Source organism: Hippopotamus amphibius, chromosome X (assembly GCF_030028045.1).
Source record: "Hippopotamus amphibius kiboko isolate mHipAmp2 chromosome X, mHipAmp2.hap2, whole genome shotgun sequence".
In the NCBI taxonomy this organism is placed as follows: domain Eukaryota; kingdom Metazoa; phylum Chordata; class Mammalia; order Artiodactyla; family Hippopotamidae; genus Hippopotamus; species Hippopotamus amphibius.
In genome coordinates, this window is record NC_080203.1 from 128,564,599 (window position 1) to 128,589,974 (window position 25,376).

Consider the following 25,376-nt stretch of genomic DNA (forward strand, 5'->3'; position numbering starts at 1 on the left):
ACATTTTCCAATCTCCTACCCAATGTAGGATCCTTCTATGATAATCTACACCAAAGGGCAGGAAGCCTCATGTAAGAGTAGAGGTCTCTTTCTGTTGGGCAGTGATTTGGTTCAATATGGTGTCATTATTTGTAGCTTGAGGTGGCACGGTGTAAAGTTCTGTGGGAAATCGGACTGTGGAGCCCAAGTGAGGCCTGGACTGGTGGTGACCACATTGTGGAAGGCCATTTGGGACCAGTTTTGAGCCTCCATTATATTCCATTATGAAACCTAAATCCTAGCGCTTTCTCAGTGAGTTTAAATATATACATCAAAGGAATTTACATGGTCTTTAATTTGTGTTAATAAAATTGATTGGAAGTACTATAGTAAAATTATTTGTAAAAATATTTATTTATTTGGCTTTTTCGGGTCTTAGTTGTGGCATGTGGGATCTTTTAGTTGCCTTGTGCGGGAACTAGTTCCCTGACCAGGGATTGAACCTGGGCCCCCTGCATTGGGAGTGTGGGGTCTTAACTGGTGGACTACCAGGGAAGTCCCTAAAATTATTTTCTTTACAAAGAGTGGATATATGTATAGCTGATTCACTTTGCTGTACACTTGAAACTAACGCAACATTGTAAATCAACTATACGCCAATGAAAATTTTTTTAAAAGTTAAAAAAAAAGAAAAAACATACTAACTGAACCTCAGGTAGAGAAGTTTTTGTCAGTTTCCTTTAGCACGAAAACATGCAAAAACCTCAACTTACCTGAATTTTGCCAAAAGAATTTTAAACCTCTCTATTAACCACGGTTTTCTATGTTATACTTTTCCAAGAGATCCAAGGAAAAGGGATATTTTGGATTAATGTGAAAATTGATTGTCAGGGATACAAATAAGCACTCAGCTCGATCTCTTAAATCTTCTCTGTTTAGGATTAAAGGAGAAAAAGGTCTTTTTATAATGATGATTTCAAGGAACAATAAAGTTTGGAATTACCCAGGAGTCTTTCAATTGGATCCCGTGTATGGTTTGTAGTGATACAAGTAAGGTGGACTCAAGCATTTTAGGAATGTTTCAACAGGGATTTTTTTTTAAAGGGTTTCTATTTGGAGTTCAGTTAACCAGAAAATTAAATTAACCAGAACTCTTCTATTTCCAGAGAATTTCAATTTATTGAACTTTGACTGTACTTTTATTGTAGTCTTAGTTCCCACGCAGAAGTGAATTCCGTTTTCTTTTTTAAAAACTCATTTTATTGACGTATAGTTGACTTACAATGTGTTAATTTATGCTGTACAGCACAGTGATTGTTATACATTGATATACACACTTTTTCGTATTCTTTTCCATTATAGTTTATCACAGAATATTGAATATAGTTCCCTGTGCTATACAGTAGGACCTTGTTTAGCCACCCTATATATAATAGTTTGCATCTTCCATTTTCTGACTTATTTCTTGGAGAGTGCTTAAGGACAGTGAACACCTCGAATGAACAGGGCAGTGGTGGCCTTTTGGTCTTGGATTTTTATTACTATATATCCATCCACATTGATACGTATCTATACATCTATACAACTAGAGAGAAATAGAGCTCCCTGGCAGTGCTGTTTATGCTTAAAGAAATTTGAGTAGGTAATGCTATCGCTATGATTTGATGTCCATCTTTCTCTCTCAAGTATACTTTTCGCTTTTGAAACCTGCCATTTAGAACTGAGAAGTATTTTCCTAGAGATAGCACGATGTTTTCTTCTCTGTTTCTTAAAGTAGTGCACAGAAGGAAATGGCATCGTGGTACAAAGAATTTATAAGTGAAATTATAATGTTTTGCTAAAGATAACCAGGAAGTGAGGAGCAAAAACCCTCAAGTAGTAGAGAGGCCAGATGGTCTTTTTTTTTTTTTTGGGAACGCAGTCACTAAGCAGGAAATTCTGCTTGATTAAGACGACGCTGGTCTTGATTTTCATTCACTAGTTCTGAGGTCTTTTTTTTTTTTTTAGTGGGTATACGTGTACACACACAAAACACAGTTTTCATTCAGCCAGTTGCTCGTTTGTGCCATTGTCAGGCAGATTCTGCTGATGAGAATGTGAAGTCTTCATGATAAAGAAGGGAAGCGGGTTCCCAAGTCCCAGCTCTGAAAGAACTTGGAATCTGCCCCCTCCTCCCCAAACACTCCGTCATTACCATCTCCATCAAATTGTTGTAGGGTCTGGTGTTTTGTTTTGTTTTCTTTTGATAACCCAGAATGAGAAAAGCTGTGTACCACGGTGGCTAAGTAGGGTTTTGTGAGATACAGGGTAGACTCAGGGGAGAAAATAGAGGTTTTGGAGTTCAACACTCCAGGGGGCTAATGTGCATAAAGGACCTGAGTTTAATCCTCGGAGCTGCCAGTCAGGATCATGATGAAGAAGCACCCATGCAAAGAATTGCTTCTGGATGCTGATAGGCTGGGGCGGGCACGGGGAGCAGAGCACCCCTTTGGACCGTGATGTTTTAGCCATTGATGTTAGGGGGAGGTTGCCTGGCAGTGGCTTGCACACAACAACGCTCCCTTCTGGGAAGTCACCCTGCCCTCATCTTACACCTTTTTGCCCCGCACCCCAGGAGTGAGCGATTTCCCAATCTGTATTCTAAGGAAGAAAATGAACACCTTTTTGCCCCGCACCCCAGGAGTGAGCGATTTCCCAATCTGTATTCTAAGGAAGAAAATGAATAGAGTTGTGAAACGAAATATTTGCATCCATTTACGAGGGACAGTCACTTGGAGGAATTTGTAATGGAAAGAATAGATGTAGACAGGCAGAACTGTTTGGAGCCGTGCCCTGAATCGAGTGTATGTTGATTTAAATAAGGGCAAGTGAAAGAAACTACGTAACAAGGGATAACCCAGCAATCCTTACCATAAAGATGATAAATCAGACATTAAAAATTGTTTTTCATTTATTATCAAAATAAATGTATTTTGACTTGCAGATAGCTTAGTCACCTGGAAAGGTTACTGTTCTCAAAGCTGGACATTTTTTCATAAGTGAATTTTGAAGCCCTAGATTCCATCTCAATCACTAAGTCCTTTGAATGTCGCCTTATAATAAAAAAGCTAGCCTCTTAAAGAATTTGATCCAGTGAAAGGATAAAGTGTACAAGATGAAATGCACACTTATTAGCTTAAAATGAACCTTTTTTTCTTTAAGGTTCACGTAATCCTAAACCGCAAACAAATAAAACCCTGAGATCATACCATTTGACATTAATTCCAAGGTAATATTGTGACTTCCTATTTTACAAATTACATTTACAATTACATTTGTACTACCTCTCAGAAATATAACCAGGAAACATATTTTGATAATGCAAGAAAAATCACAGAGGTTAGCCTTGCCTTGAGAGAATATTGTAAAAGTCATTAGAAGCCTTGTAGCATTTATGGGGTTTTCATACGGATCACGAATTTGTTGATATTTTACATGTTTCTTTTTGCAGAATTATCAAGCCTCCAAAGAAACAGTTTACATCTTGACTTTTAGGCCAGGAAATCTTTGGCTTGGGGGTAACTCACTCTCTGAGGATCTTTCGCTTTATAACACCTTCGCCGCCCACCGCTCCATCGTCTCCTGAACCTTCTTGTGTGTTTCATGTGGAGTGGTCGGCACCCACCCCTCAGACTTCCCCAAACCCTTGCCTTGGCCTCTGCTGTAGCTACAGCAGCAGATCTTTGTTCTCCCATGATAGTTCCCTCTCTGGTCGCCCCCTTCTAGCCTCTTCTTGAAGAGATGGGCTCTAACAATGAAAAAGAACGAAATCATGCCATTTGCAGCAACATGGATGGACCTAGAGATGGTCATACTGAGTGAAATAAGTCAGCCAGAGAAAGAGAAGTATGGTATGATATCCCTTATGTGTGAAATCTAAAAAGAAATGATACAAATGAACTCATTTCCAAAACAGAAACAGACTGTGAGAGAACAAACTTACGGTGTGGGGGGGGGGATGGTTGGGGAGTTTGGGATCCTAGCGTACACACTGCTATATTTAAGATGGATAACCAACAAGGACCTACTGTATAGCACAGGGAACTCTGCTAAAGGTTATGTGGCAGCCTGGATGGGAGGGGAGAATGGATACATGTATATGTATGGCTGAGTCTCTTTGCTGTGCACCTGAAACTATCACATTGTTAATCGGCTATATCCCAATATAAAATAAAAAGTTGAAAAGAAAAAGAGAGATGGGCTCTAACGATCATGATCTGACTGCTATTCTAGCTCTGCCGGGTAATTTCTTCCTACTGAGATACCTTTTGTTAATGCTGTTATTGTCACCCCAACAGAGCTCTCAGGCACTGGGACCTTCTAGTATTAACTCATCTTTGATCCTTCAGTCGTGAAGCCCTGCCTGTTCATTTCCCCTGTGCTGTTCCCCACTTCTTTCCCTTTCCTTTCTGAGATTTCTTCTCCTAGAGAGACAAAAACAGGTCAGTCCAGAGAAAACCAATGACTCTTGAAATGCCTCAACTAATTTCCTTCACACCCTTCCCTGTAACCTTAACTGCGTGTCCATGGTTGTTTTCTTTCAACTTTGAGTTAACTTCCTGCCACCAAACACTCAGACATTCAGGGAATTCTAAGTACCATAGTTCCTGGTTGTTGTTTTTGTTTTGTTTTTTTTTTGTCCACCATGTGATTGTGGCTTTTCTCTCAAATTGCATTGCTCAAGTAAACAAAGAGGTCACTGATTTCCAATAAATCATCACTTTGTCTTTTCAGGTTAGAAATCGTCAAACTTGGATTTTAGTGTCCTTGAAAAAGAAATCATTCCTTAAGGAAATCTGAAACCAAATATTTAACAACTTGAGAAATTAAATCACAAGTCTCTGCTCAAATGCTGGACAGTTTTATCCTGAAATTAAGATGTCCTTTGCTTGTTTATTGGCAGCGGAAAAAGCCAAAATATCAGCAAAGCCTACACAGATCTGAGTAGAAATATCTTCTTAGCTAAAGTGGACCTGCACTCACCCCTCTGCCTTCTATCAAGGCATCCTTTTTGTTTCTTTCATTTTATGTATGGTTCTTTGAAATTTTCGTGTTTCTCGCCCATTTCTTGGTTTATTTTATGCTTCTCTCACGAAAATGTAAGCTCTCCCAGGGCAGACCTTTGCTGTCATATTCACCAGTGCATTCCTGGGGCCCCATCACTGCCTGGCACACAGCAAAACCTCAGATACACCCGTTGACTGAAAAAATAATCAGAGAAATGACTCTCTCTGGTTTTACTCCAAAAGTACTTCTAAAAGAATATTTTAATGCTTAAAGAAAACCAAATTAATGTACATATAGGATTTCTGATGTCATAAAAGTAACAAAACTAGCTTACCCTTCCAAACTCTTAAAATGAGTTTAGGTTAAGAGTAGTGAAGAATAAGTTCCAGACCAGTTACAGGTTGATTTGGGAAGAATAAGGAAGTTATTAAGGGCTCTGTGTATTTGGGCAGAACCTATGGGCGGGGCCTACCTGCTCTCTGCCAGTTTTCCTGGTGCGTCAGCTGACCTTAGAGGATCTTAGTTCCCCAGCCAGGGATTGAACCTGGGCCCTCGGCAGTGAGGGCACAGAGTCCTAACCACTGGACCGCCAGGGAATTCCCTGGAACACTTTCTTATGAGCTCCTCTTACGTCTGGTGCAGGGCTCATTCCTATCAAGTTAGCTTCCTCTGCCATCACTGCTAGAAAGCCCAGCAGTGATCAGAATTTTAGGGACCGCTATCGGCCAGATCTCCAGGCAGAGAGTTGTGTCTTGGGGAGCTGTGTCTTGGGGAATGGTTCTCCGTGGATCTCTCACATTTATGTACCCCTTGTCAGCTGAGGTGCCGACTGCTTTTGTTCCAGACTATCTTTTGAAGGATGTTTGTACAGCAACAGCCTCGGAAGCTAGAGATAGAGCATCTCCCTCCAGGGTAGAAAGTAGGTTTGTTGTCCACTAGAATAAAGATCACAGTTCTCTCCAGAGCAAATGTTGGCCGTGTTTGCTTGCACTCCATCATCCAAGATTCAGCTTTGCTAAGCTTGGGGTTGCTCAGCTGTGATGCACACCACTGTGTGTGTGTGGTACACACCTGCCTGGGATGTCTGTTCTGTGGGACCCGGGGACGAAGGGAACCGACATGAACAGGAAACGCACGCTGCTTGCTGTGCCCTGACTCAAAATGTTCTTTGTCTCTGATTCAGGAGTTTCGTGTCTTCTGCCAGCACCTCTGAAACCGGGAGGCTAACTGATTAGCTTGCAAGTAGGAAAAATCTGAAACCCTTCACTGTTCTTTTTTTTTTTTATTTTTTTTATTTTTTTGGGGGTACACCAGGTTCAATCATCTGTTTTTATACACATATCCCCGTATTCCCTCCCTTCCTTGACTCCTCCCCCCTCGAGTCCCCCCCACCCTCCCCGTCCCAGTCCTCTAAGGCATCTTCCCTCCTCGAGTTGGGCTCCCTTTGTTATACAACAACTTCCCACTGACTATTTTACAGTTGGTAGTGTATATATGTCTGTGCTACTCTCTCGCTTTGTCTCAGTTTCCCCTCCCCCCCCGCCCCCTCCCATACCCCGAGTTCTCCAGTCCATTCTCTGTATCTGCATCCTTGTTCTTGTCACTGAGTTCATCAGTACCATTTTTAGATTCCGTATATGTGAGTTAGCGTACAATATTTGTCCTTCTCTTTCTGACTTACTTCACTATGTATGACAGATTGTAGTTCTATCCACCTCATGACATATAGCTCCATCTCATCCCTTTTTATAGCTGAGTAATATTCCATTGTGTATATATGCCACATCTTCTGTATCCATTCATTTGTTGATGGGCATTTAGGTTGCTTCCATGTCCTGGCTTTTGCCCTTCACTGTTCTTGATGGTCTCATGTGCCCCACCCCATGCCAGAGTTCCTTATTTCCTGCAAAATCCAAAATTCTGGCAAAGGATGCATATGGGACAGAGAGACTTTCACTGAGGAGCAGAGAACTGAAGCCTCAAGATCATGGTAGGCGATCCAGTGGTAATGAATAGAGGCATGTCCAAGTGTAGGAAATTGACGAGAGTGTCTATGTGAAGACTATTATTACAGAGTAATTCATGGTAATAATAGGAATGCTAGTTTATGACTCATATAGTCCTCGCTTCACATAAGACAGTCCATGAACATTACTTTTTAAAAAAAAAATTTATCTATCTATTTGGCTGAGCCAGGTCTTAGCTGCAGCACGTGGGATCTTTGTTGCGGCATGTGGGATCTTTAGTTGCATGCAGGATCTTTAGTTGCGACATGTGAACTCTTAGTTGCGGCCTGTGGGATCTCGTTCCCTCACCAGGGATCAAACCCGGGCCCCCTGCGTTGGGAGTGCGGAGTCTTAGCCGCAGGACCCCCAGGGACGTCCGCCATGAACGTTGTTGAATGAATAAATGGATTGATAGCCTTCCTGCTTCAGAGCATGGTTTGAAGAGATTTCCAATTCAAAAAATACAGATGATGAATTTGTTGAAAGAAGAGTGGGAAGAGATGATTCAGAACAAGAGGCGAAGAGGGATGTGAGAGCTACAGTTTCGCCAGGCACTTTTTAAGACTTTGCTTCATTTAATCCTCAAAGGACCCTTCGAGATGGCTCTCATTGTCACAGTTCACAGATCACGAAGCTGTAGAAGCTATGAAGTGGATCTGTGAGTGTGAGATGCATTGTGTACTGGCTCCTGCCCGCCTTTGCTAGGAAATGGCAGAGCCAGGGTTTGAACTCAGGTTTATCTGGTTTTGAGTGACACGTTTCTTTGCCCAACACCACACCGATGGCCTCACCCCAAAACTAAACCAAGGACAGTTGAGCCAACTGAGCTCAGGGCTTAACCCCGAGTTTTCTGACAACACATCAAAGAGAAAGGCAGACGAAATGCGTGATCTGAAATAAGAAAGCCTATCAGTTCATCTTTCACCTCACAGCAGAAGGAAAGGATGGGGAAAGGGAAAAAGAAGAATAGCAGAATGTAGAGAAGAGGAAAAAAGTCTGCAATTTTAGATGTAATGCAAGATAGGCTATATTATTTACTGTTCTGAGCCCCTTTAGCTTAGAGACTGCAATAATAATTAATAATATAATTTTTATTTGATAAGTCCAATAAACTATATGAACTCCGGTGAGCTTATTAAATGTATTGTCCTACTGGCAGCTTTAGCAGAATTTGCGTTGGAAGAAAAGTATAAGACGATAAAAGCATGATGCAACAAAACCTGGCTATTACATTAATGTTCCTGTTAGCAAGTTGCTGCAATTGTTTCTCAAAGCAGAACCCATTCCTTAGCTTCTCTGGGAGTTCTGGAAAGCTCTATTTAAAGGTTATATTTAAAGTGTAAGAGTATGCTCTGAATAGAGAGAGTGTTTTTTCTTTTTGTAAATAAATTCAATTTCCTTAGGAATATATACTGTTAACTCAGTCACCTAACAGAAAGAGTATTTTATTTTTAATGGGGCAAAGCATAGATCTAGAAACTTCAAGAACTGGATCATGGGTTGAAAAGTGATTTCATGTGATTTGAAAGCAGTTTTAATTTTATGATACTTGAAACTGGGGGCGGTGTGTGTGTGTGTGTGTGTGTGTGTGTTTGTTTTAATAATAACCTCATTTTACTGCCCCAGACTTAAAGATCTCTTGCTGTCTGGAAAACTAGTTCATCCATTAGCATTGAAATCGGTTCAAGGTATTTTTGCTCAAATTTCTCCCAAGAAGCCTCCCACCTTTGTTCTGTTGGGATACCCAGTTCCGACGCTGTTCTTAATATCCTGTTTTCGTTTGTCACCACTCTTGTCCTTTTCGTTGCCCCGTTCCCATGTTCCCGTCTCTCGTGTGCTGCTTTACAATAACAATTCAGAACAAAAGAGTCCCTCCTCTTTCTGTTGCCTTAAAAAACAAAAAGACTTCATGCCCTGACTATAGGGCTTGAGTGATCACGGGAAATGTTTAAAGCATGTTCTTCATAAGAGTTAACCAGGAGTTATGAAGAAGGGTTACTTTTCTTTATTTTTTAAGATCGCAAAGTAGCTGCAGGGGCTTGTGAGCACGAGGTTTTTGTGTGTGGCTAACTTTGAAGTGGAGAGGAAAAGCGATTTCCTTTGAGAAAAGAAGCGATCATATTTGAGAGAATTTCCTAGTCTAGTCTCACAATAGGAATTGGTTACTATGTAACACTGTCATTACTGTCCTTACCTGAGTGCATAGTTGTGGGTGTCATGGCATTGAACTTAAGAGGACACTTGTGCAATGGCACATTGGCCATCATCAGCCCCTATTTACTTATACATTTTCCTCCTGGTGATAAGAAGTGTGAAGGGGAGAATGTGCATTTTCTCTGCCTTCCAGAGGAGGGTTGGAGGAATGAAGTAAGAAAACGTTTTCCCAAGAGACAGTCGTTTTTCCAGGTGGAATTTTCTTGCTGCAAAAATCCAGCTCCATTGGTCTTGTCTTTCAGAGACTAGATCAATGTCTCTAGGTGGTTTTGCTAATTTCCAGGTCACCTTTTTCAGATATGAGTGGCAGATTTGGTGGGTCATTTGTTTGTTTGTTTTGGTTTTTCATATATAAGTTATTTCCAGGTTTCTGGTTTTGCACAGAGGAAGAACGTTTCTCTCATGCAGGAGGGATGCTATAACCCAGAGGTTTATGAAGAGTGAATACTAGCAAGTCCCAAGGAATTTTGCAAAGGTGCTTTTCTACGTGTATGTGTGTGGGTGTATACATATATATCCACATGCATATTTGTATACGGCTCCAAAAACTAATTACATTGTAGACACACACAGGATTTTATGTAGATGTAGAAATAGTTCTCTGAGTATATGTGAAAGTGCCTACTGAACTATGAATACACTTGGAAAAGCATTCAGGGAAGGCAGTATTGGAGCGCTTTTTGTCTGTGGGTGGTTTCACAGGACTCAATGGCCTCCATTTCTGCCACTACCATACTGTTGGGCCCTCTCTTCCAAAAGGTTTGATTTAGATTTCTGTTGGACGACTAGATGTGACACGTTCTCACTCCTTTCTTTCAAGCCTGCTCTCAGGGCATTCAGAACCAAATTCTTGCCTGACACCTGGTACAGCATAGACCTGGAAAACATCAGTCATTTTCAATTTAGTGTAAAATTTGTCTAAATTCCATTTGTCTTTAAAACCGGATGCTTTCTTTCTGAACATAAACTGTAAATGCTATGAAATGTCAGAGACCCCCTGACAGCGGGAAATTTCCTGTCGAGGTGGTCAGATTCTGCTTTCGAGAAGATGATAGAATTTGTTGTTATTTTTCATTTTCTTGGTTTTTGAGGGACAGAGTAAATGTTTCCTGATGTTTCAGGCTAATTTTTCCACAATAACGCCAAAATGTCTCAGAGAAATCTTGACAATTTTAATGTTGTTTTAACAAAAGCAGTGCTTTCAGATCTCTTGATGAACAGTTCTTTCAAATTCTATGGGATGACGTACATATGTCCCTTCCATGGACAGTGAGGATTTCTTAGGGAAGTCATTTGTAGGTGAAATTGAGTAACCCCTTTGTTTATTGTTAAAAGACAAATGAAATTATGATTTGTAGAGACATATGTCAAGAAAATGTATGTTTGCATTTTTGTGTCCAAACATGAGAGGCATGCTTTGGTTTACCATGAGGGGTTGCAGTGGCAGGAAAGTAGGTGTCACAGTGTGCAAAGCAGGTGACACGGGGAAGCTGTTCTTGCCTCCTGCTTGCCCTATATCAAGAATGTTCTTTAAAGTTAAAAAATTAAAAATGTTCTTTAAACACCTTTGGTGGAGTCCAGGTGTGTGGTTTACAAATCGAATTGTGCAGGTTTGCAAGCAGTGTGGGCTTTAAAATTTTTTTTTTACACTTTCCTGATGATTTACTTTAGTTGCAATTTTTTGCCTTGTGCAGTGTGATAAGCAACATCCTTGAAAGAACTGCAGCGCAGGGCAGATTTTTGTTTTGTTTTGTTTTTTGCTTTTGGGAAGACTACTTCCCTTTCTTCCTTCAGACAATCAGTTTTTAAAAGATTACTTTCCATTCTCGATTCACTCTTTCTTTGCCATTCTGGAGACTGAAATTTGGGACACCCATCACAGATTTGCTTTGTGTGTGTGTTTATGTTTGTGTTATATGCACATATATACGTATGATATGTCTATATATGTGTACATATCTACATATATGTATGTGTATATATGTAAAGCTTGCTTGTGGGCATATAGACATATGTATATATTTCATATGTGTATTTTCAGTTGTTTCCCAGGATGATAGATTGCAGTTTAGATCTTCCTTTCTCAAAGAAACAGTGACTCTGCTTTGTCTGTACAAGAGATCATGCTTCCTGACGTAGCATTAAAAAAAAACTTTTAGATAGTATATTTTAATTCAGGAGATAGATGCAAAATAATAAGTACATTATTAAAACAAAAAACAACAAAGCAGCGTCCAGAGCATAATGTGATCATATGCTCAGGAGGAAGCCGAAAGGATCAAAACGCAAGGGAGGCCAGCGCCCGTTGGTGACCCTGGGAGCTGGGGAGGGACGGCTCCCATTGGCAGCGTGGAAAGCTGGCATCCGGCACTCAGCTGTAGGACACTGACCCGCTGCTGGTCCCTGTGAGCAATGAGGGTACAGATTCTGGTGCCAAGTCATGATTTGGGGGGGGTGACGAGGCAGTGGGTGTTGACCTGACCCGAGCTGCCTTTTCATTTGGTTCAGAGGAGCACTGAATGGGCCAGGGCCCAGGGGAGCCACCACAGGGTCCGCGGAAAAGGCAGCTGGAGTTTTGATTCTTCAACTCAGCAACCCTGGCGGGGTGGATGAGGTGGAGCTGGCCTTCCTGGAATTGTCGCGTCGATTTTCCTGTTGTGTTTCACTGTTGACGCTCTCACAGACACACAGGACCGCTCCAGCACTGCCTGCCACCCACCATCTGGTCTCGGTGGCCTGTCTGTCATTTCGTGGGTCCCCATCCTCTGCCTACGGCGATGTTTCTTCAAAAAGAACTAGGGTGCAGTCCATTGGTGGGTATTCAAGGCAAGCTTTGTGTAAGAATCTGGAGAGATGCTAAAAGAACTCTTAAGGACAAATGTGCTATTTCCTGTGTTTAACCTGTTTATCCGTCTTTCAGGAGAACAAATTGCGTTTCTGAGACTGTCAGGGGGTATCTTCACTATTAAGACAGGGCAGAATCGGGCAGTTGTTCCTCGAGAAATCAGGATTGCTTTTTTGCATTGTCATTTGTGTCTTTTTGCTTGTCTGCTGGTATAAATGAACTCCAGAAGGTGTATTTAAGCATTCTGTTAAGTATATTTAGAAGACTGGGTTTCAATTAAAATAACCAGACAGTGTGACCTAGCTCCCATTTCTCCTTAATTTTTATCATTAAAGGCTTCATATCCCTAAAGACATCTGCCAGGCTTGCAAGTGATTCTTTTCAGGAATGTTCATTCATTATTAATCAGGTTGCATGGGCAAGAGAGTATGTGATTATTTTAAAGAATGTCCTAGAGATCCAATTACTAAAAAATGAGCATGTTCTAGACAGATGTGGAAGGACGGAAAAGGGTTTGTGAACAGTTTAATTCAATTTGCATGAATTCTACCTGGTGGGTATTGGGTGAAGTTAAAAGTCTTTCCTGGTTCTCACTTGAGGTATCAGGTAAAACATTTTGAACTTCAGCACTCCTTAGAATACAGATGAAATGACAAGTGATTAAAAATACCCCTTGTGCTCATTAGTTATTTTAAAACTTGAGGCTAGCGCCTCAGTGCTTATCTGCTTGTCATTTTGTTTTCCATCAGTCCCTCTGGTTCCCTACAGTTTGGTTGGCAGAAATTTTTACTCATCTGGCGTGATGAAGTGAATGAATTTGAGTGTGCTGATGGTCAGAGGTTAACCTCAGTGATATTCAGAGGCATTACCTGTAGAATGTTACGGGATCACTTTTTTTCACCTGTTCCTACTCGGTATATTATTTACATGGTTGCTTTAAGAGCGCATTTGCATTTTGACTGTTCTCTGCCATAATTTGGGGTGGGATATAGCCTATGTTGTGCTATCAACTTTCAGTCTTTCAGAATGCCTTTAAATTCAATTGGATCTCCCTTGCCCGTCTTTCCATCATCCCATGGCTCTGTTTTATTGTGCATTTACTGACCCACCTGCTTCTCAAATCAGCCAGGATACTAATCAGTAAAGTAGCATTTGGGTAGTATTTTTATTGTGTGGTTTTTATAACTCAAAGTTAAATACTAAACCAGTACTGAATATGCGGACATTGAGTGCTTATATTATGTTTTTAAAAATACCTGATTTGTGGTGAATTCATCTTGGGTGTAGCACCCAGTTTTTACTGAGTTTCTGTTAGATCATGCTTGGGGTTTGGAGGTGATGTTTATCTAAGATGAGACCAAGTCCTTTCTGAGTTTAGTCTCTGTTGCAAACCCTGCCTCATCAACTGAGGTTCAATTCCAGTGTTTGCCAGTTCCCAAGTTTTTGGTCCTCTGAAACTCTGTATTTCTGCTGATCCAAGATGAAAACATCCACAGTCCTTAAAAAAAAAAAAATACTCCACCTATGGTTCTGGAAGAGAGATAACCTCATAGCAAAAATTCAGAGGGCAGTAAGTCATCTCAGTCTTAGCTACTCATGTGAAGAGAGGGGATAGGAAATTGACTTGATCCTGTTTCTGAAATTTACAACAATTAAATTTATGCACAGCATTTCTGCTGCTCTTTTTCATGACACTTTTAGGAATTTCCTTTTCCAAACTATTTTTATGTGGCTTGGTGTAACGTTGTGCAGTTTTGACGGTGTTTGCCCATCTCAGTTATGTTTTGGTAAAACATATGTTTTGGTCAACATCAAGCTTCGTTTCCATACTCCGGAGGATATTTGGGGGGTGGGGGGGGGGGAGAAACGGAGGAAGTGCCTTGGGAATCATCCAGGCAGTGGCTGAGAGCCACCTGGTATTAACAATTGACCACAGGCCACCCAGTGTTGGTATCCAAGTTTATTCCTGGGTCCAGTGACTCATTAATTTCCCTCATAGTGACGACTTTCAGAGCTGTACGAAGTGAGGGACTGAAAGTAAAATTATAGGTGGCTAGAATGCGTGTTCTTTTTCATATACTCCAAATTAGAAAAATTATTGTTGGTGGAGTATGCAGACATGACCTAGAATACAGGTAGGGAAGTATTGAGAGAAGGAATTACCTTATGATTAAAACATCAACGTCTCCATTAAGAGAAATTTGGAATAAAAAACTCCGGAATGACCTGCTGACAAGTGAATATCTCCTTATTCTAGTGGGTGATTGAATTCATAGAATGCACTTTGTCTGAAGATTCCTAATCCTTGGTCACTTCTTGATCATATGCGTGAAATTTCCATACTCGAGATTTTGAACTGGAAAGCCTGCTCATTGACTTTGACCATGGATTAAACCCTGCAATGCATGCCATCTTCACAGGGGTCCTAGGTGTTTCTTCAAGATGCAGGTTATCTTCATTAAGTCATAGCAGAAATCAGGAGAGACTCCAAAGAATAAGGTTTTGCAACTCTAAAATGAGCTACCGAGCAGGATGGTGGCAAGGGTAGTGACAGCATAGGCAGGGGGTTAAAAGTTTCTCTGCGTTCACTTGTCAGGTGAATAGTTTTGCCTCTTACTTCAAAGGAGGGGCCAAAAAAGATGAATCCAACAGATATGAACCCCCTTAACTTCCATCTCCCTGGCCTATCGCAGTGATCCATGAGTTCAGCCATCTCCCTTCTCAAGCCTAAACCCTGCATCTGAACTCTTTCAGTCCCAATGTCCTTCCTCTTCCACTGGGAACTTTCTCCTCCAATCTGTTAACTTCTGCATCCTGTACCTTGGACAAAAGGAAGCCCTTTTCCCTCCGGGAAATTCCTCCTCCCGGGAGGAGTGCTAGCTCAGCATGATGATACCTAGAGCCCAGAGGGAGCAAGGGGGCATCTGCCCAGGCGGCTGGATCACCTGGACGCCAAGGTGCAGTCATCCCCACAGCCCTCACCACTAGCTCTCCCAGTCTTTCTGTTGATGAATTTTCCTTAACCCCCAAAGGCACGAGCCTCTTACATCCAAGTTTTATCAGGGAGGGTTTTGAGGGGGGAGGTAGTCATTTGGCTCAGGCCGCCCGTGCACAATTGGTCTCAAATTTTGCCTGTGAACGTCACCTCCACATGAGATTCGTGTTTGTGCTCACACATGCCTGCCTGTGTCGGTCGCAGAGCTAATCTGACTCTGCTGAATGGCTGATGAAAGAAGATGACTCATACGATTATAAGCCCGAGTCTCATTACTGATCACTCTGTTGTGTTCTAGGAAATACTATTTTTAAATAAATATTTTGTGAACAGGGTAGTTATTTTGTGTTTTTCAGCAAAGAGCTTTACTTGGCTAATTATAAACATTTGAGACATGTCAAGCTATTGAGAGCCATCTTTTAAAACACTTCTTTGTTTAATATGAAATCCCCAAATACCATAGTGACCAGGGCTCTTGGGGCTTCTAGGAGGTTTGGCTTTCATTAAAAAAAAATACTAGAAAACAAAAACAAGGAAATGAACATGAAACCAAAACAGAAAATCTCAAAAGGAAGAAGGTGATTTGTGCTAGGGAGAAAGGCAAGGGCAATTGCTAAGCGCAGAAAATGATCCCATTTACTGGGTCTGTGGTACAGGAGGTGAGTGGTTGGGAGTAAGGTTTAAGAAGCAGTTTGGGAGAAAGCTGGGCAAGGCCTTGAAAAAGAAGATTAGATGTCAGGACTCATACTTTGGGCAGCTGGGAGCTGCCCAATATTTTGGGCCTTTAAGAGAAGTGACTGGGAAAAGTTATGATGCCGGAAGCATGTTGCAAAGATGAAAATGAAAGACGAAAGATTGGAGGTAATACATCACATTAGGAGGTGTCTGTGTGGGGTTTTTTTTTCGCTTTTGGTTTTTGTTTGTTCATTTGTTTTTGGCAGTAGCCTTGGAAGGCGGTAAAGATCGTGATCGACCCAGAGGCGCTGAGAACAGAGAAACCAGTCAAAGAGCTACTAAGGTCTGACGTTTGCGTGTCTTGGCTCAAGATTTGGGTGTCGGGGAAGGAGAGTGTACAGTTCCCTGGTGGTGCTGTAACAAATTACCACAAACTTGATGGCTTTAAACAACACGGGAGGTCATCAGTCTGCCACTGGTCTCACTGGGCTATCGTCCGTGTACCTGCAGGGCTCTGTTCCTTTTGGAGGCGCTAGAGGATAATCTGTTTCTTTACCTTCTCTAGCTTCTGGAGGCTGCCCACATTCCTTGGCCTGTGGCCTTCTTCCATATTCAAAGCCAGCAATGGCTCGTCAAATCTTTTTCACAAGGCATCATCTGACGCTACTCTTTTGCCTCCCGTTTCCACGTTTAAGCACCCTCGTGATTACGTTGAGTCCACCTGGATGATCCAGGCTAATACCCTTGTCTCAAGGTCAGCGGCTTGACAACCTTAAATCCATCTGCAACCGGAACTCCCCTTTGCCTTGTAACGTAAACTATCCGCGGGTGTCAAGTATTAGGATGTGGACAGCTTTGGGGGAGCCATTATTCTGCCTCCCCCAGAAAAGGAGTAGAAAATGAGGCGGGTCTCTGACTTGTGCTGATCAGGAGAATGGAAGCACCCTGAGGAGATGACAGGAGGCTTGGAAGGCAGATGGGTTTGGGAGGGAAGCGGATGAGTCTCATGAGATGCACGCTCTGAGTTGAGGCACTTACAGTAAAAGAAGCAAAGTACTGTCAGTGCTGAACTGGGATTCTAAACAGAGATGGCGCTACGAGACACGAGCCTAGAAGTCAGAGAGGCAGTACTTGGATCAACCTGGGCTTTTTGATGAAGGCTGAAGGCTGGCTGGCCCTTTAGAAAACACCTAGGCTTTGCTTGGCTGGGGGAGAAAGAGAGGAAAATCAGAAAAGCCCGATCTCAGTGCTGCACAGAATGAGGGGGCGGGGGGGGGGGGGTGGTAAAGGAAAGGAGGAAGGGAGAGATGTGGAAAATAAATATCCATTTATTCGTTTTCCATTTTAAAGAAGTGCTTTCCTCCGAAGTCTTGAATCTGTAAGAAAGTTTCTGGAAAAGATGTCTGGTGCCCAGTGCTTCCCAGCATCCAGAGCTTAACTGCATCCTGTGACCAAAGACTTTGCTGCTGAGGGCTGTGATTGGAGTGAATTGGAGGGAACATCTGTGGACACTCACCCAGGGACACACAGCTAATACATAGCAGAGCTGCAGGTCGTCCTGCAGTATCTGGCCACCCACCCAGCTGTCTCCTTTCACTCGCTGTTCTGTACCCCGTTCTGGACCACAAACGGTGGACGAGCAGAGGTGTGAGCTGTGAATTGTTTCTATCCCCAGTTTGTTGCAAGGGTTCCCACGATGACCGACATCCTCCTCTGAATGAGAACCAATCAGCCCATTCAGAAAACTGTTGAGCTATAGCATTTCCTGACAATGATATGCACGTGTGATTTCCTTCCATTGTAGTGAAGGCTAAGAATCTCTCTGTCTCTCTCTCTGTTTCTCTCAATCGGAGACCTGGATATTAAATTACAGGAGTTCAGAAAAGAAAAAGATAACAGTTGACACACAATCAGCCCCCACTCCCATACCCCTATGCACTTGGTGAAGCCCTGCTCATCTTGACACCCACCTTGCATGTTGCCTCCTTCAGGAAGCTTCCCCTTCTTCTTCTCCCTCAGTCTTTGGCACATGTCTTTTGTTATGTTGGAGGACAGTATGTTCATATTTTCTCTCCCCTAATAGAAGATCACTGAAGGGGGCAGTGGGGGGGGGGAGGCAGGTGTTACCATTACTTGTCCCAGGACCCAGCAGCTAGAGGGACTTCAGTATTTGGTGAAAGAATGAATGGCATTTTCATTTCTCAAAAAAAGATTTTGCAGAAAGCTAGAAAATAAACCATTCTATTTTTTTAAGGTGGGAGAATGGCATGCGTACTAGGTAGTAGTTGAGTAGTTTAACAAGAATATTGCTACCATGGCAAAATCTGGATAAAAGTAGTAAAAAGGAGATTGACTGTAGATAACAAATCAAAATCCCTTCCTTTCTGGCAGCATACAGGCCAGAGGTTCAGAAAGTTGGCTGGACCTCACTTTGCATCTAGATATTTTGTCATCATTTAATACAGTTAATCAACATTTACAGTGTAGACACTTGCATAAAGCGCCACGCCAAGTGCTAGGGCAATAAAAGAAGAAAGGTCCAGTTATGAGCAGCTGCTGTTAAATCATTCTTACGTGAATTGCCCCTGAGCACTTGACTCACATCGTGTCCATTGATGTCAGGGCGAAATCCCATTCCTTGGCATTTCCCGTTAACACGCGAAACTTGTGCGTGCTTGTCGAAGCCGGGTACATGCTTGTGCATGGCCATTGTTGCCTGCACAGCACTTTATTCATACCTCTCTGAGAGTGCTTTTCATTTCTGTTTTTATTGGCTGGACATGTATCTATCTTCTAAAACATGGGTCAGCAGAATAAGATCCGCATGCCAAATCCAGCTTGCTACCTGCTTTTGTAAATATAATTCCGTTGGACAGGCACGGTCATTCATTTCTGTATTGTGTATGCGTGCTTTTGTGTGCGACAGTGGCAAAATTGAGTAGTTGCCACAGAGACTGTCTGGCCTGCAAGGCCAAACATATTTACTGTCTTGGCCTTGGTAGAAAAACTTTGCTGACCTCTGTTCTCATGTATTGAGAGATTCTTGAAAGCAAGGGTTATGTTTTATTCTTTTTGGTTTCAACCCCAACATCAGTACTTTATATTAACTCAATCAATGAGTGTTCGAGTTTTACTGTGTGCGAGGCGCTGTTCACGGTGCTGGTGGTACAGCCCTCAAAGAGCAAAGCAAAGTCTCTGCTCTCCTAGAGCTGATATTCTAGTGGTGGGGCCGTGGGGAGAGATGGAGCAGTGAACAAACTAATAGACTATGCCAGTGATGAATGTTATGGAAGAAAACAAACTGAGATGGGGGAAGAAGGGTTGCCGCGATGTGTGAGTGGGTGGTTGGTCGTGGTTGTAGTAGGGGAATTGCTTTCTTGTGGGTTCACAAAGACGGTGACACTGGAGCGGAGAGTCATTTCAACGACCTTGCCAAGGGGACACAGGATGTATGTGGCGTGTTTGAGGAATCACAAGGAGGCCATGTGCCCAGAGCAGAACAAGGGGTAGCGTGGGAGGAAATGAGGTCACTGTCTGAGTCTCTGTTTTCTGGGGCTGGTCTTTTTCTGGTGAATTTCTCCCTGAGTGAGATGGGAAACCCCTGGAGGGTAGAGCAGAGAAGAGGCAGCCTCTGTCCTGTTTTAACAGGCTCTCTGGCTTCTGAGTGGAAGAGAGACTATGGGGGTGAGGGGGAGGGCAAGAGTGAGCAGAAGCCAGGAGAAAAGTACTGCGATCATCCAGGTAGGAGAGGATGTTGGCTTGGTCCATGGTCATAGAAGGGGGATGTTGAGGAGGCTAGATTCTGGCTTCTCAAGCCAGCTCAGTGCCTGGCATTCGGCAAATGTCTCTTGAATAAAAAGTCCACATTGCCATTGGGGTTGGCAGTGGAATCACCTCTAGAAATTCTGACTGAGCTACTCTGGGAAGGAATTCTGACACCTGCCTAAAAATACAATCATCAAAGCTCTCCAGACATAGTTGACGCTCTGTTGAGATCCATCAGTAGGTGTTTTTTGTTTCACCTGAGAACGAAGCAGACCAAAGGGGCTACCTTTTTCCTTTACATGCTTCTGATGGGAAGTGAGAAGAAATTTAATTCAGAGAGAATTCTGTTTTTCCATAGTGAACCAAAATGCTGTTTAATCGGCAAAACCTTTCCATTTCTTCCAAGCCATCTGTAGGAAGGGTTAGCCGGGACCAAGCGGGGATGATAAAGTTTCTCACAACAGCAGCCCTGGGGTTTCCATTGCAGGTTGTGGAAAGATGAGCAGTCTTTAATATTTCTAATCTCAGCTGCCCATTTATCCTTTCCTACGTAGTTAATATTAGCAATGGCTGGAGAGGTTTTTAAGATGCCAGGCGTCTATGAAGCCAGCAGCTCTTTAAGGTTTAACAAGCTCAGCACATACTTTACACTTTTAATGATCAGTTACCGTTCAGTTGATAGCAAGATGAGCATTCGTTTAACCAAAGCACCCCATGGTATTGCTGAGGGATGCTATTTCAGAGAGGGTCAGGGCATTCTAGAAACTGCAAATTTTGTAAATAAATGGAGGTGTGAATACAAAAAGGCTGATTGTCAGAATCACTAAACATAGCTTTGCATGTGAAGCCTTCCCATGAATCCGGCTGAGAAAACCCCCCAGAGGGTGATTTGAACCTTGCATCTACTGGGTGAACTGCACAATGCTCCCACAGCCCACAGTGGGCTGCATCTAATATGCCCGTCACTGTTGCGCAGACCTCTGCTAATGGCCTTGAAAGGGAGAAGGTTCAAAGAGGCTTGGTTCCCAGGCCTGCTAATGAGCATGAGGCCTCTTCCCTCTTAATGAGCCGGGGTTTATGTGGGATTCTTTGCCCTCCCCTTTTGGAAGGGGAGGCAGGCGAGAGTTCACAAAAGCAGCAAGTCTCCCCGGCGAGGGGAGCGTTCAGTTGGGCCACCCGAAGGCCGCCTGGAGGGGAGCAACAAAGCTGCCGGAGGTCGTGCCCGGGCCAACATGGCTCGGAGTGTGAGGCTGGACCTCCTGCTAGCCCGGCCTGTCGCTGGCGACAGTGACAAGCCCTTGATGGGAGATTTCAGGCCGGGAGGGCTGTGCAGGGTCCGTCGGCAGCCATTGTAAATCTCCAGGGAGGAGTGCGACTACCCTCAACTGCTTTCTCAACTGTAATCGTCCCCACTGTTATAACTTAGCAAATGAATATTGTAGCCACTACAATCCTTTCTGCTAATGAACTACATCGCTATTAGTCATTGGTCCCCAAGCTCACTGCAGCTGCTGAAAAGGCCCCCAGATATTTTTCTCTGCTTCTCTCTGCCCACCCACATCCCACTGCTGAATTAAACAATAGAATTATTCAGAAGAGTAACAAACCCATGCCAGAAACGTTGCCTCTATCACAATCATCTTTGTGAAAGTCACTGTTTTTTCTCAGGAATGTATTTTGGAAACTGACATCCCCTGTTGAAGCGTTATCCTTGCTGCTGAAATAACGCCTTTGATTTCATGCACATTTCATGCCCATTTCTACAAGAAGTGCCTTTCTCCTCTGCAGCCTGGTTTGGTATTGCAGAGTAGAAGCCCTTAAAATACATAAACTTAACGTGTAAATTCATAAATTCAAAGTTATGAAAGACTCTATAGTTCATTAATTAATGTTTCTACATTTTCATTTTCAATGTAAGGAAAACTTGGCTGTGACACAATAAGATTATTGTAATTAGATATGGAAATTACGGTTTCAAGAACATGCCAGTTTGGAGTGAGACCCTTTAAAGAACAAAATTGCAAATAAGTAAACAAATAAATAAAAAATGCTGCTTTCAGCAACAGGAACCTTGAGGAAACGTTAGCTGGTCTGCTGGCTAGGGTGTGTCCCCTCCGCCCCCCCCCCCCCCCCCGCCCCAGCTTAATTCCCCAGTGAATAGAGAGAGAATTATTTGGAATGTACACACATTTACCCTTCCATGACCTGTGTTGGGAATTATTCTGAGATGCACTCAAAGCTGACAGCCCCCCATGGCTGACCCCCTCTCGCTTAATCAAATCTTACGTTCTGTTTCCAGATAGCTGATCAGCTTCCTTGGATTTTGCTGATGACCCAGGAGAGCTTTGCCTGAAGATGGAAACACTGGAGTCGGAGCTGACCTGCCCTATTTGTCTGGAGCTCTTTGAGGACCCTCTCCTGCTCCCCTGCGCACACAGCCTCTGTTTCAACTGCGCCCACCGCATCCTGGTGTCACACTGCGCCACCAACGAGTCCGTGGAGTCCATCACCGCCTTCCAGTGCCCCACCTGCCGACATGTCATCACGCTCAGCCAGCGAGGTCTAGACGGGCTCAAGCGCAACGTCACCCTGCAGAACATCATCGACAGGTTCCAGAAAGCCTCGGTGAGTGGGCCCAATTCCCCCAGCGAGACCCGCCGGGAGCGGGCGTTTGACGCCAACAGCATGACCTCGGCCGAGAAAGTCCTCTGCCAGTTCTGTGACCAGGATCCTGCCCAGGACGCCGTGAAGACCTGTGTCACTTGCGAAGTGTCCTACTGTGACGAGTGCCTGAAAGCCACTCACCCGAACAAGAAGCCCTTTACAGGCCACCGTCTGATTGAGCCCATCCCGGACTCGCACATCCGGGGGCTGATGTGCCTGGAGCACGAGGATGAGAAGGTGAATATGTACTGCGTGACCGATGACCAGTTAATCTGTGCCTTGTGTAAACTGGTCGGGCGGCACCGAGATCATCAGGTGGCAGCTTTGAGTGAGCGCTATGACAAATTGAAGGTTAGTCCGATCCGCCTTAAGCCAAACCCCTTTCCGCCAGCAAATGTCATGGAAAGAAAAAGTGTATTCACTGCTAGCTACGTGGCCAGTGAAGGTTTTCTTTTTGCCTTTGTTATCTGATTTGTTGTAGCATGTCTTTTTGGCAGCCTAGCCATGTTACACAATAAGGGTATCTTGTAAAAAGTTGACTGCTGCTTGTAATGTTAGTGTTGTCAAGGTGAGGGCGAATTTGGAAAAACCTGGATCATTTTCAGTCCTTGCAGTTGAGAGAGAGGGAGAGTGCGCGCAAGAGGGAGAGAGCACACACGAAGGAATGGCAGATAAAATCTGGGTTTGGGCATCTTGAGGGCATTTATTTTCCTCACTCATCAGGGAAAAGTCATTTCACTTGCATCGTACCTGTATCTAGTTACTGCCCAAACAGAAGACTAGAAGGAGGAATGCCTGTAGCGAATGTGGGATTTTAGAGGACATGTGACCTTTTATTCCTTGCGTAAATGATATCCAGCTTATTGGTGAACTAGAGTGTTCTGATCATCTTGGGTTTCACGAAAGAATTCCTTTTCGTGGAAGCTTTTTATGCCGTAAGGTTACAGGCAAGAATGTTTGAACTTCACTTTTAACATGGAATTAGGCAGCGAACTCCAGCTCAGGGAATGGTAATTAATGTGACTATATGTCAAATTTTAAAAACCACTCTCTAAATATGGAGAGGAGGCACCCGCGAAGAAATAAGAGAAATAAGCCAGGCCTCCAGGTGTCTGTTCATCTGCGGGCAACGGTGGGTCTAATTATTGCAAACTCAGCCGAGAGAGTTTGCTCTGATCATGAGACACTCTGTCTACTCTGTTCACCAGCTAACTTTAGATCACAAGATGCCAATTAAAAGGAAAGGAAATATAAATTAAGAGCTTTGAGTAAATATATATATTGAAGTCCTTCCTCTCAGGACAAATACACACTGTGTTGTTGAGCAAACAGAATGAATCACATGATCGAAAGTATTACCGCTCAGAGCACATCATCGCCTTTCACAAATGGTTCCTATCACTTCTTGGCGCTGATGGGGGCTTGTGTTTACCAGGACCACGTAGTTTATTTTGGGGATGCTGGAATGAATGGACCACATTGGTGATTTGGTTTGGCTACCTCTTGGTATGCTGTGGGAGTTTGGCATGCTGAAGTGAATCCTTGCATCCAAACGTCACTTGGGGAACAAAAGCATCACCTGGTCAGCACACCTCACTCAGAGTGTCCATCGATGGATGACTAGTATAAATCCATCTTTAGAAAGTTAAGCCCGAGGATCAGGGTGATACAGACAAGGGAAGACAGATGCTGACTGGTTTTCCAGTGCCGGGCACGAAGGTAGCCAAAACCACACCTCCAAAGTTCTTAATAGCAGAGGTGATGCGTGTGTGAATTATGCCTCTAAAACAGATTCTTCAGAAATTGCTGTGGCTATCAAATTTTAGAAACCAAGGTAATCCCTCCACCCTTTTTTTGGTGGGGGGCAGAATGTTTAGGATGATTGAACATAAGTGTTTTTTATTTTTCCTTTTTTTAAAAAATTGAAGTATAGTTGATTTACAATGTTGTTTCAGATGCACAGAAGAGTGATTCCGTTTTATATACATATATATCTATATATGTATCTATATATATATATGTACACAGACATTCATTTTCAGATTCTTTTCCCTTATAGGTTATTACAAAGTATTGAATATAGTTCCCTGAGCTATACAGTAGATCTTTGTTGGTTGTCCATTTTGTATATAGTAGTGTGTATATATCAATTCCAGACTCCTAATTTATCCCTCCCCCCGCCCCAAAACACCACCTTTCCCCTTTGGTAAGCATAAGTTTGTTTTCAAGGACCTAGGTGCTTTTGCTTTCTAAAACATAAAGCTGCCAGATGGGTTTTTTTTCTTTACCCAAAAGTGTTCCTTTAATTGGATTAACACTGCCTTTAATGACCATTTGTCAAAACGCCACAATGAGGTTCCATATTCATCAACTCCCAGACTTGATATTTAAAACTGATCCTCAAGTTCTTCTCATGACTTGTGTACCGTCACAGAGGAGTTCTTAGTTATTTGCATCTCCAAATTTAAGAGGAGATACTTTACATGCTCTAGCCCTTTTTGTGATGAAAATGAAACTCTTTAATTATGAGCCCAGCACAGTTGTCTAATCAAGCCAGTGAGTTGGCAGTCGTTTATACTGTTACCGGGAGGGCCTGACAATTAATGACCTAGTAGATTTTATCTTCTAATTACAGAAATATAAGCATATAAACAGCACCCAGTGCACCGAAACACATTTATAGCCACTCAAGAAAATATGCTTATAAGCATTTATTTACAGCCATTTCACAAAATGTGCTTAGGAGCATTTAAACAAATAAAATGCTAGCATAGCCTGTTCTAAAACATGCCACTTAGGTTAAAATAAAAAATTGTAGAAGAGATGACATTTGGGTGTCTATGGCATTTCAAAACCTAAGTACAATATAAACATTGAATTTTTGAAGAAAGTAATAGTGTACTGAAAGGACCAAAACCAAGAAAGGCTATTTTTGTTAATTGCTTTGCTCTGAAAAAGTAAATGTGTTCTGTTAGTGTATTTTCCTGAAGCTTTAGCATCTTGTATAGAAATGGATTTGTGATGATGTGGAAACACAAAGCATGTGAAAATTTGAGGATGGTAGATTTGCTTTACTTATTTAAATATGTAAGGACTCAGGTGTCTGCTGTTTGAAAATGTGTTTTTTACTTCTGTTAGTAAAAGTCCATTATTTGCAAAGGGGACTTCTGCAATGATTATGAAGAAT

The 25,376-nt window shown here is 42.7% G+C and overlaps 1 protein-coding gene across 9 annotated transcripts in view; it reads left to right on the top strand.

The window, feature by feature from the left end:
* MID1 (midline 1) overlaps window positions 1-25,376 on the top strand; it is a 371,359-nt gene that overhangs the window by 228,629 nt on the left and 117,354 nt on the right. For 8 of the 9 annotated variants that reach the window (XR_009050264.1, XM_057718033.1, XM_057718034.1 and 5 more), the window contains one exon: window positions 21,825-22,540. Coding sequence is in view for 8 of the 9 variants with exons in the window: in XM_057718033.1 (XP_057574016.1) it covers window positions 21,881-22,540 (660 nt within the window). In the remaining variant the exon portion in view is untranslated. The remainder of the gene's footprint in view (window positions 1-21,824; window positions 22,541-25,376) is intronic. The other variant, XM_057718040.1, reaches the window with a different exon arrangement.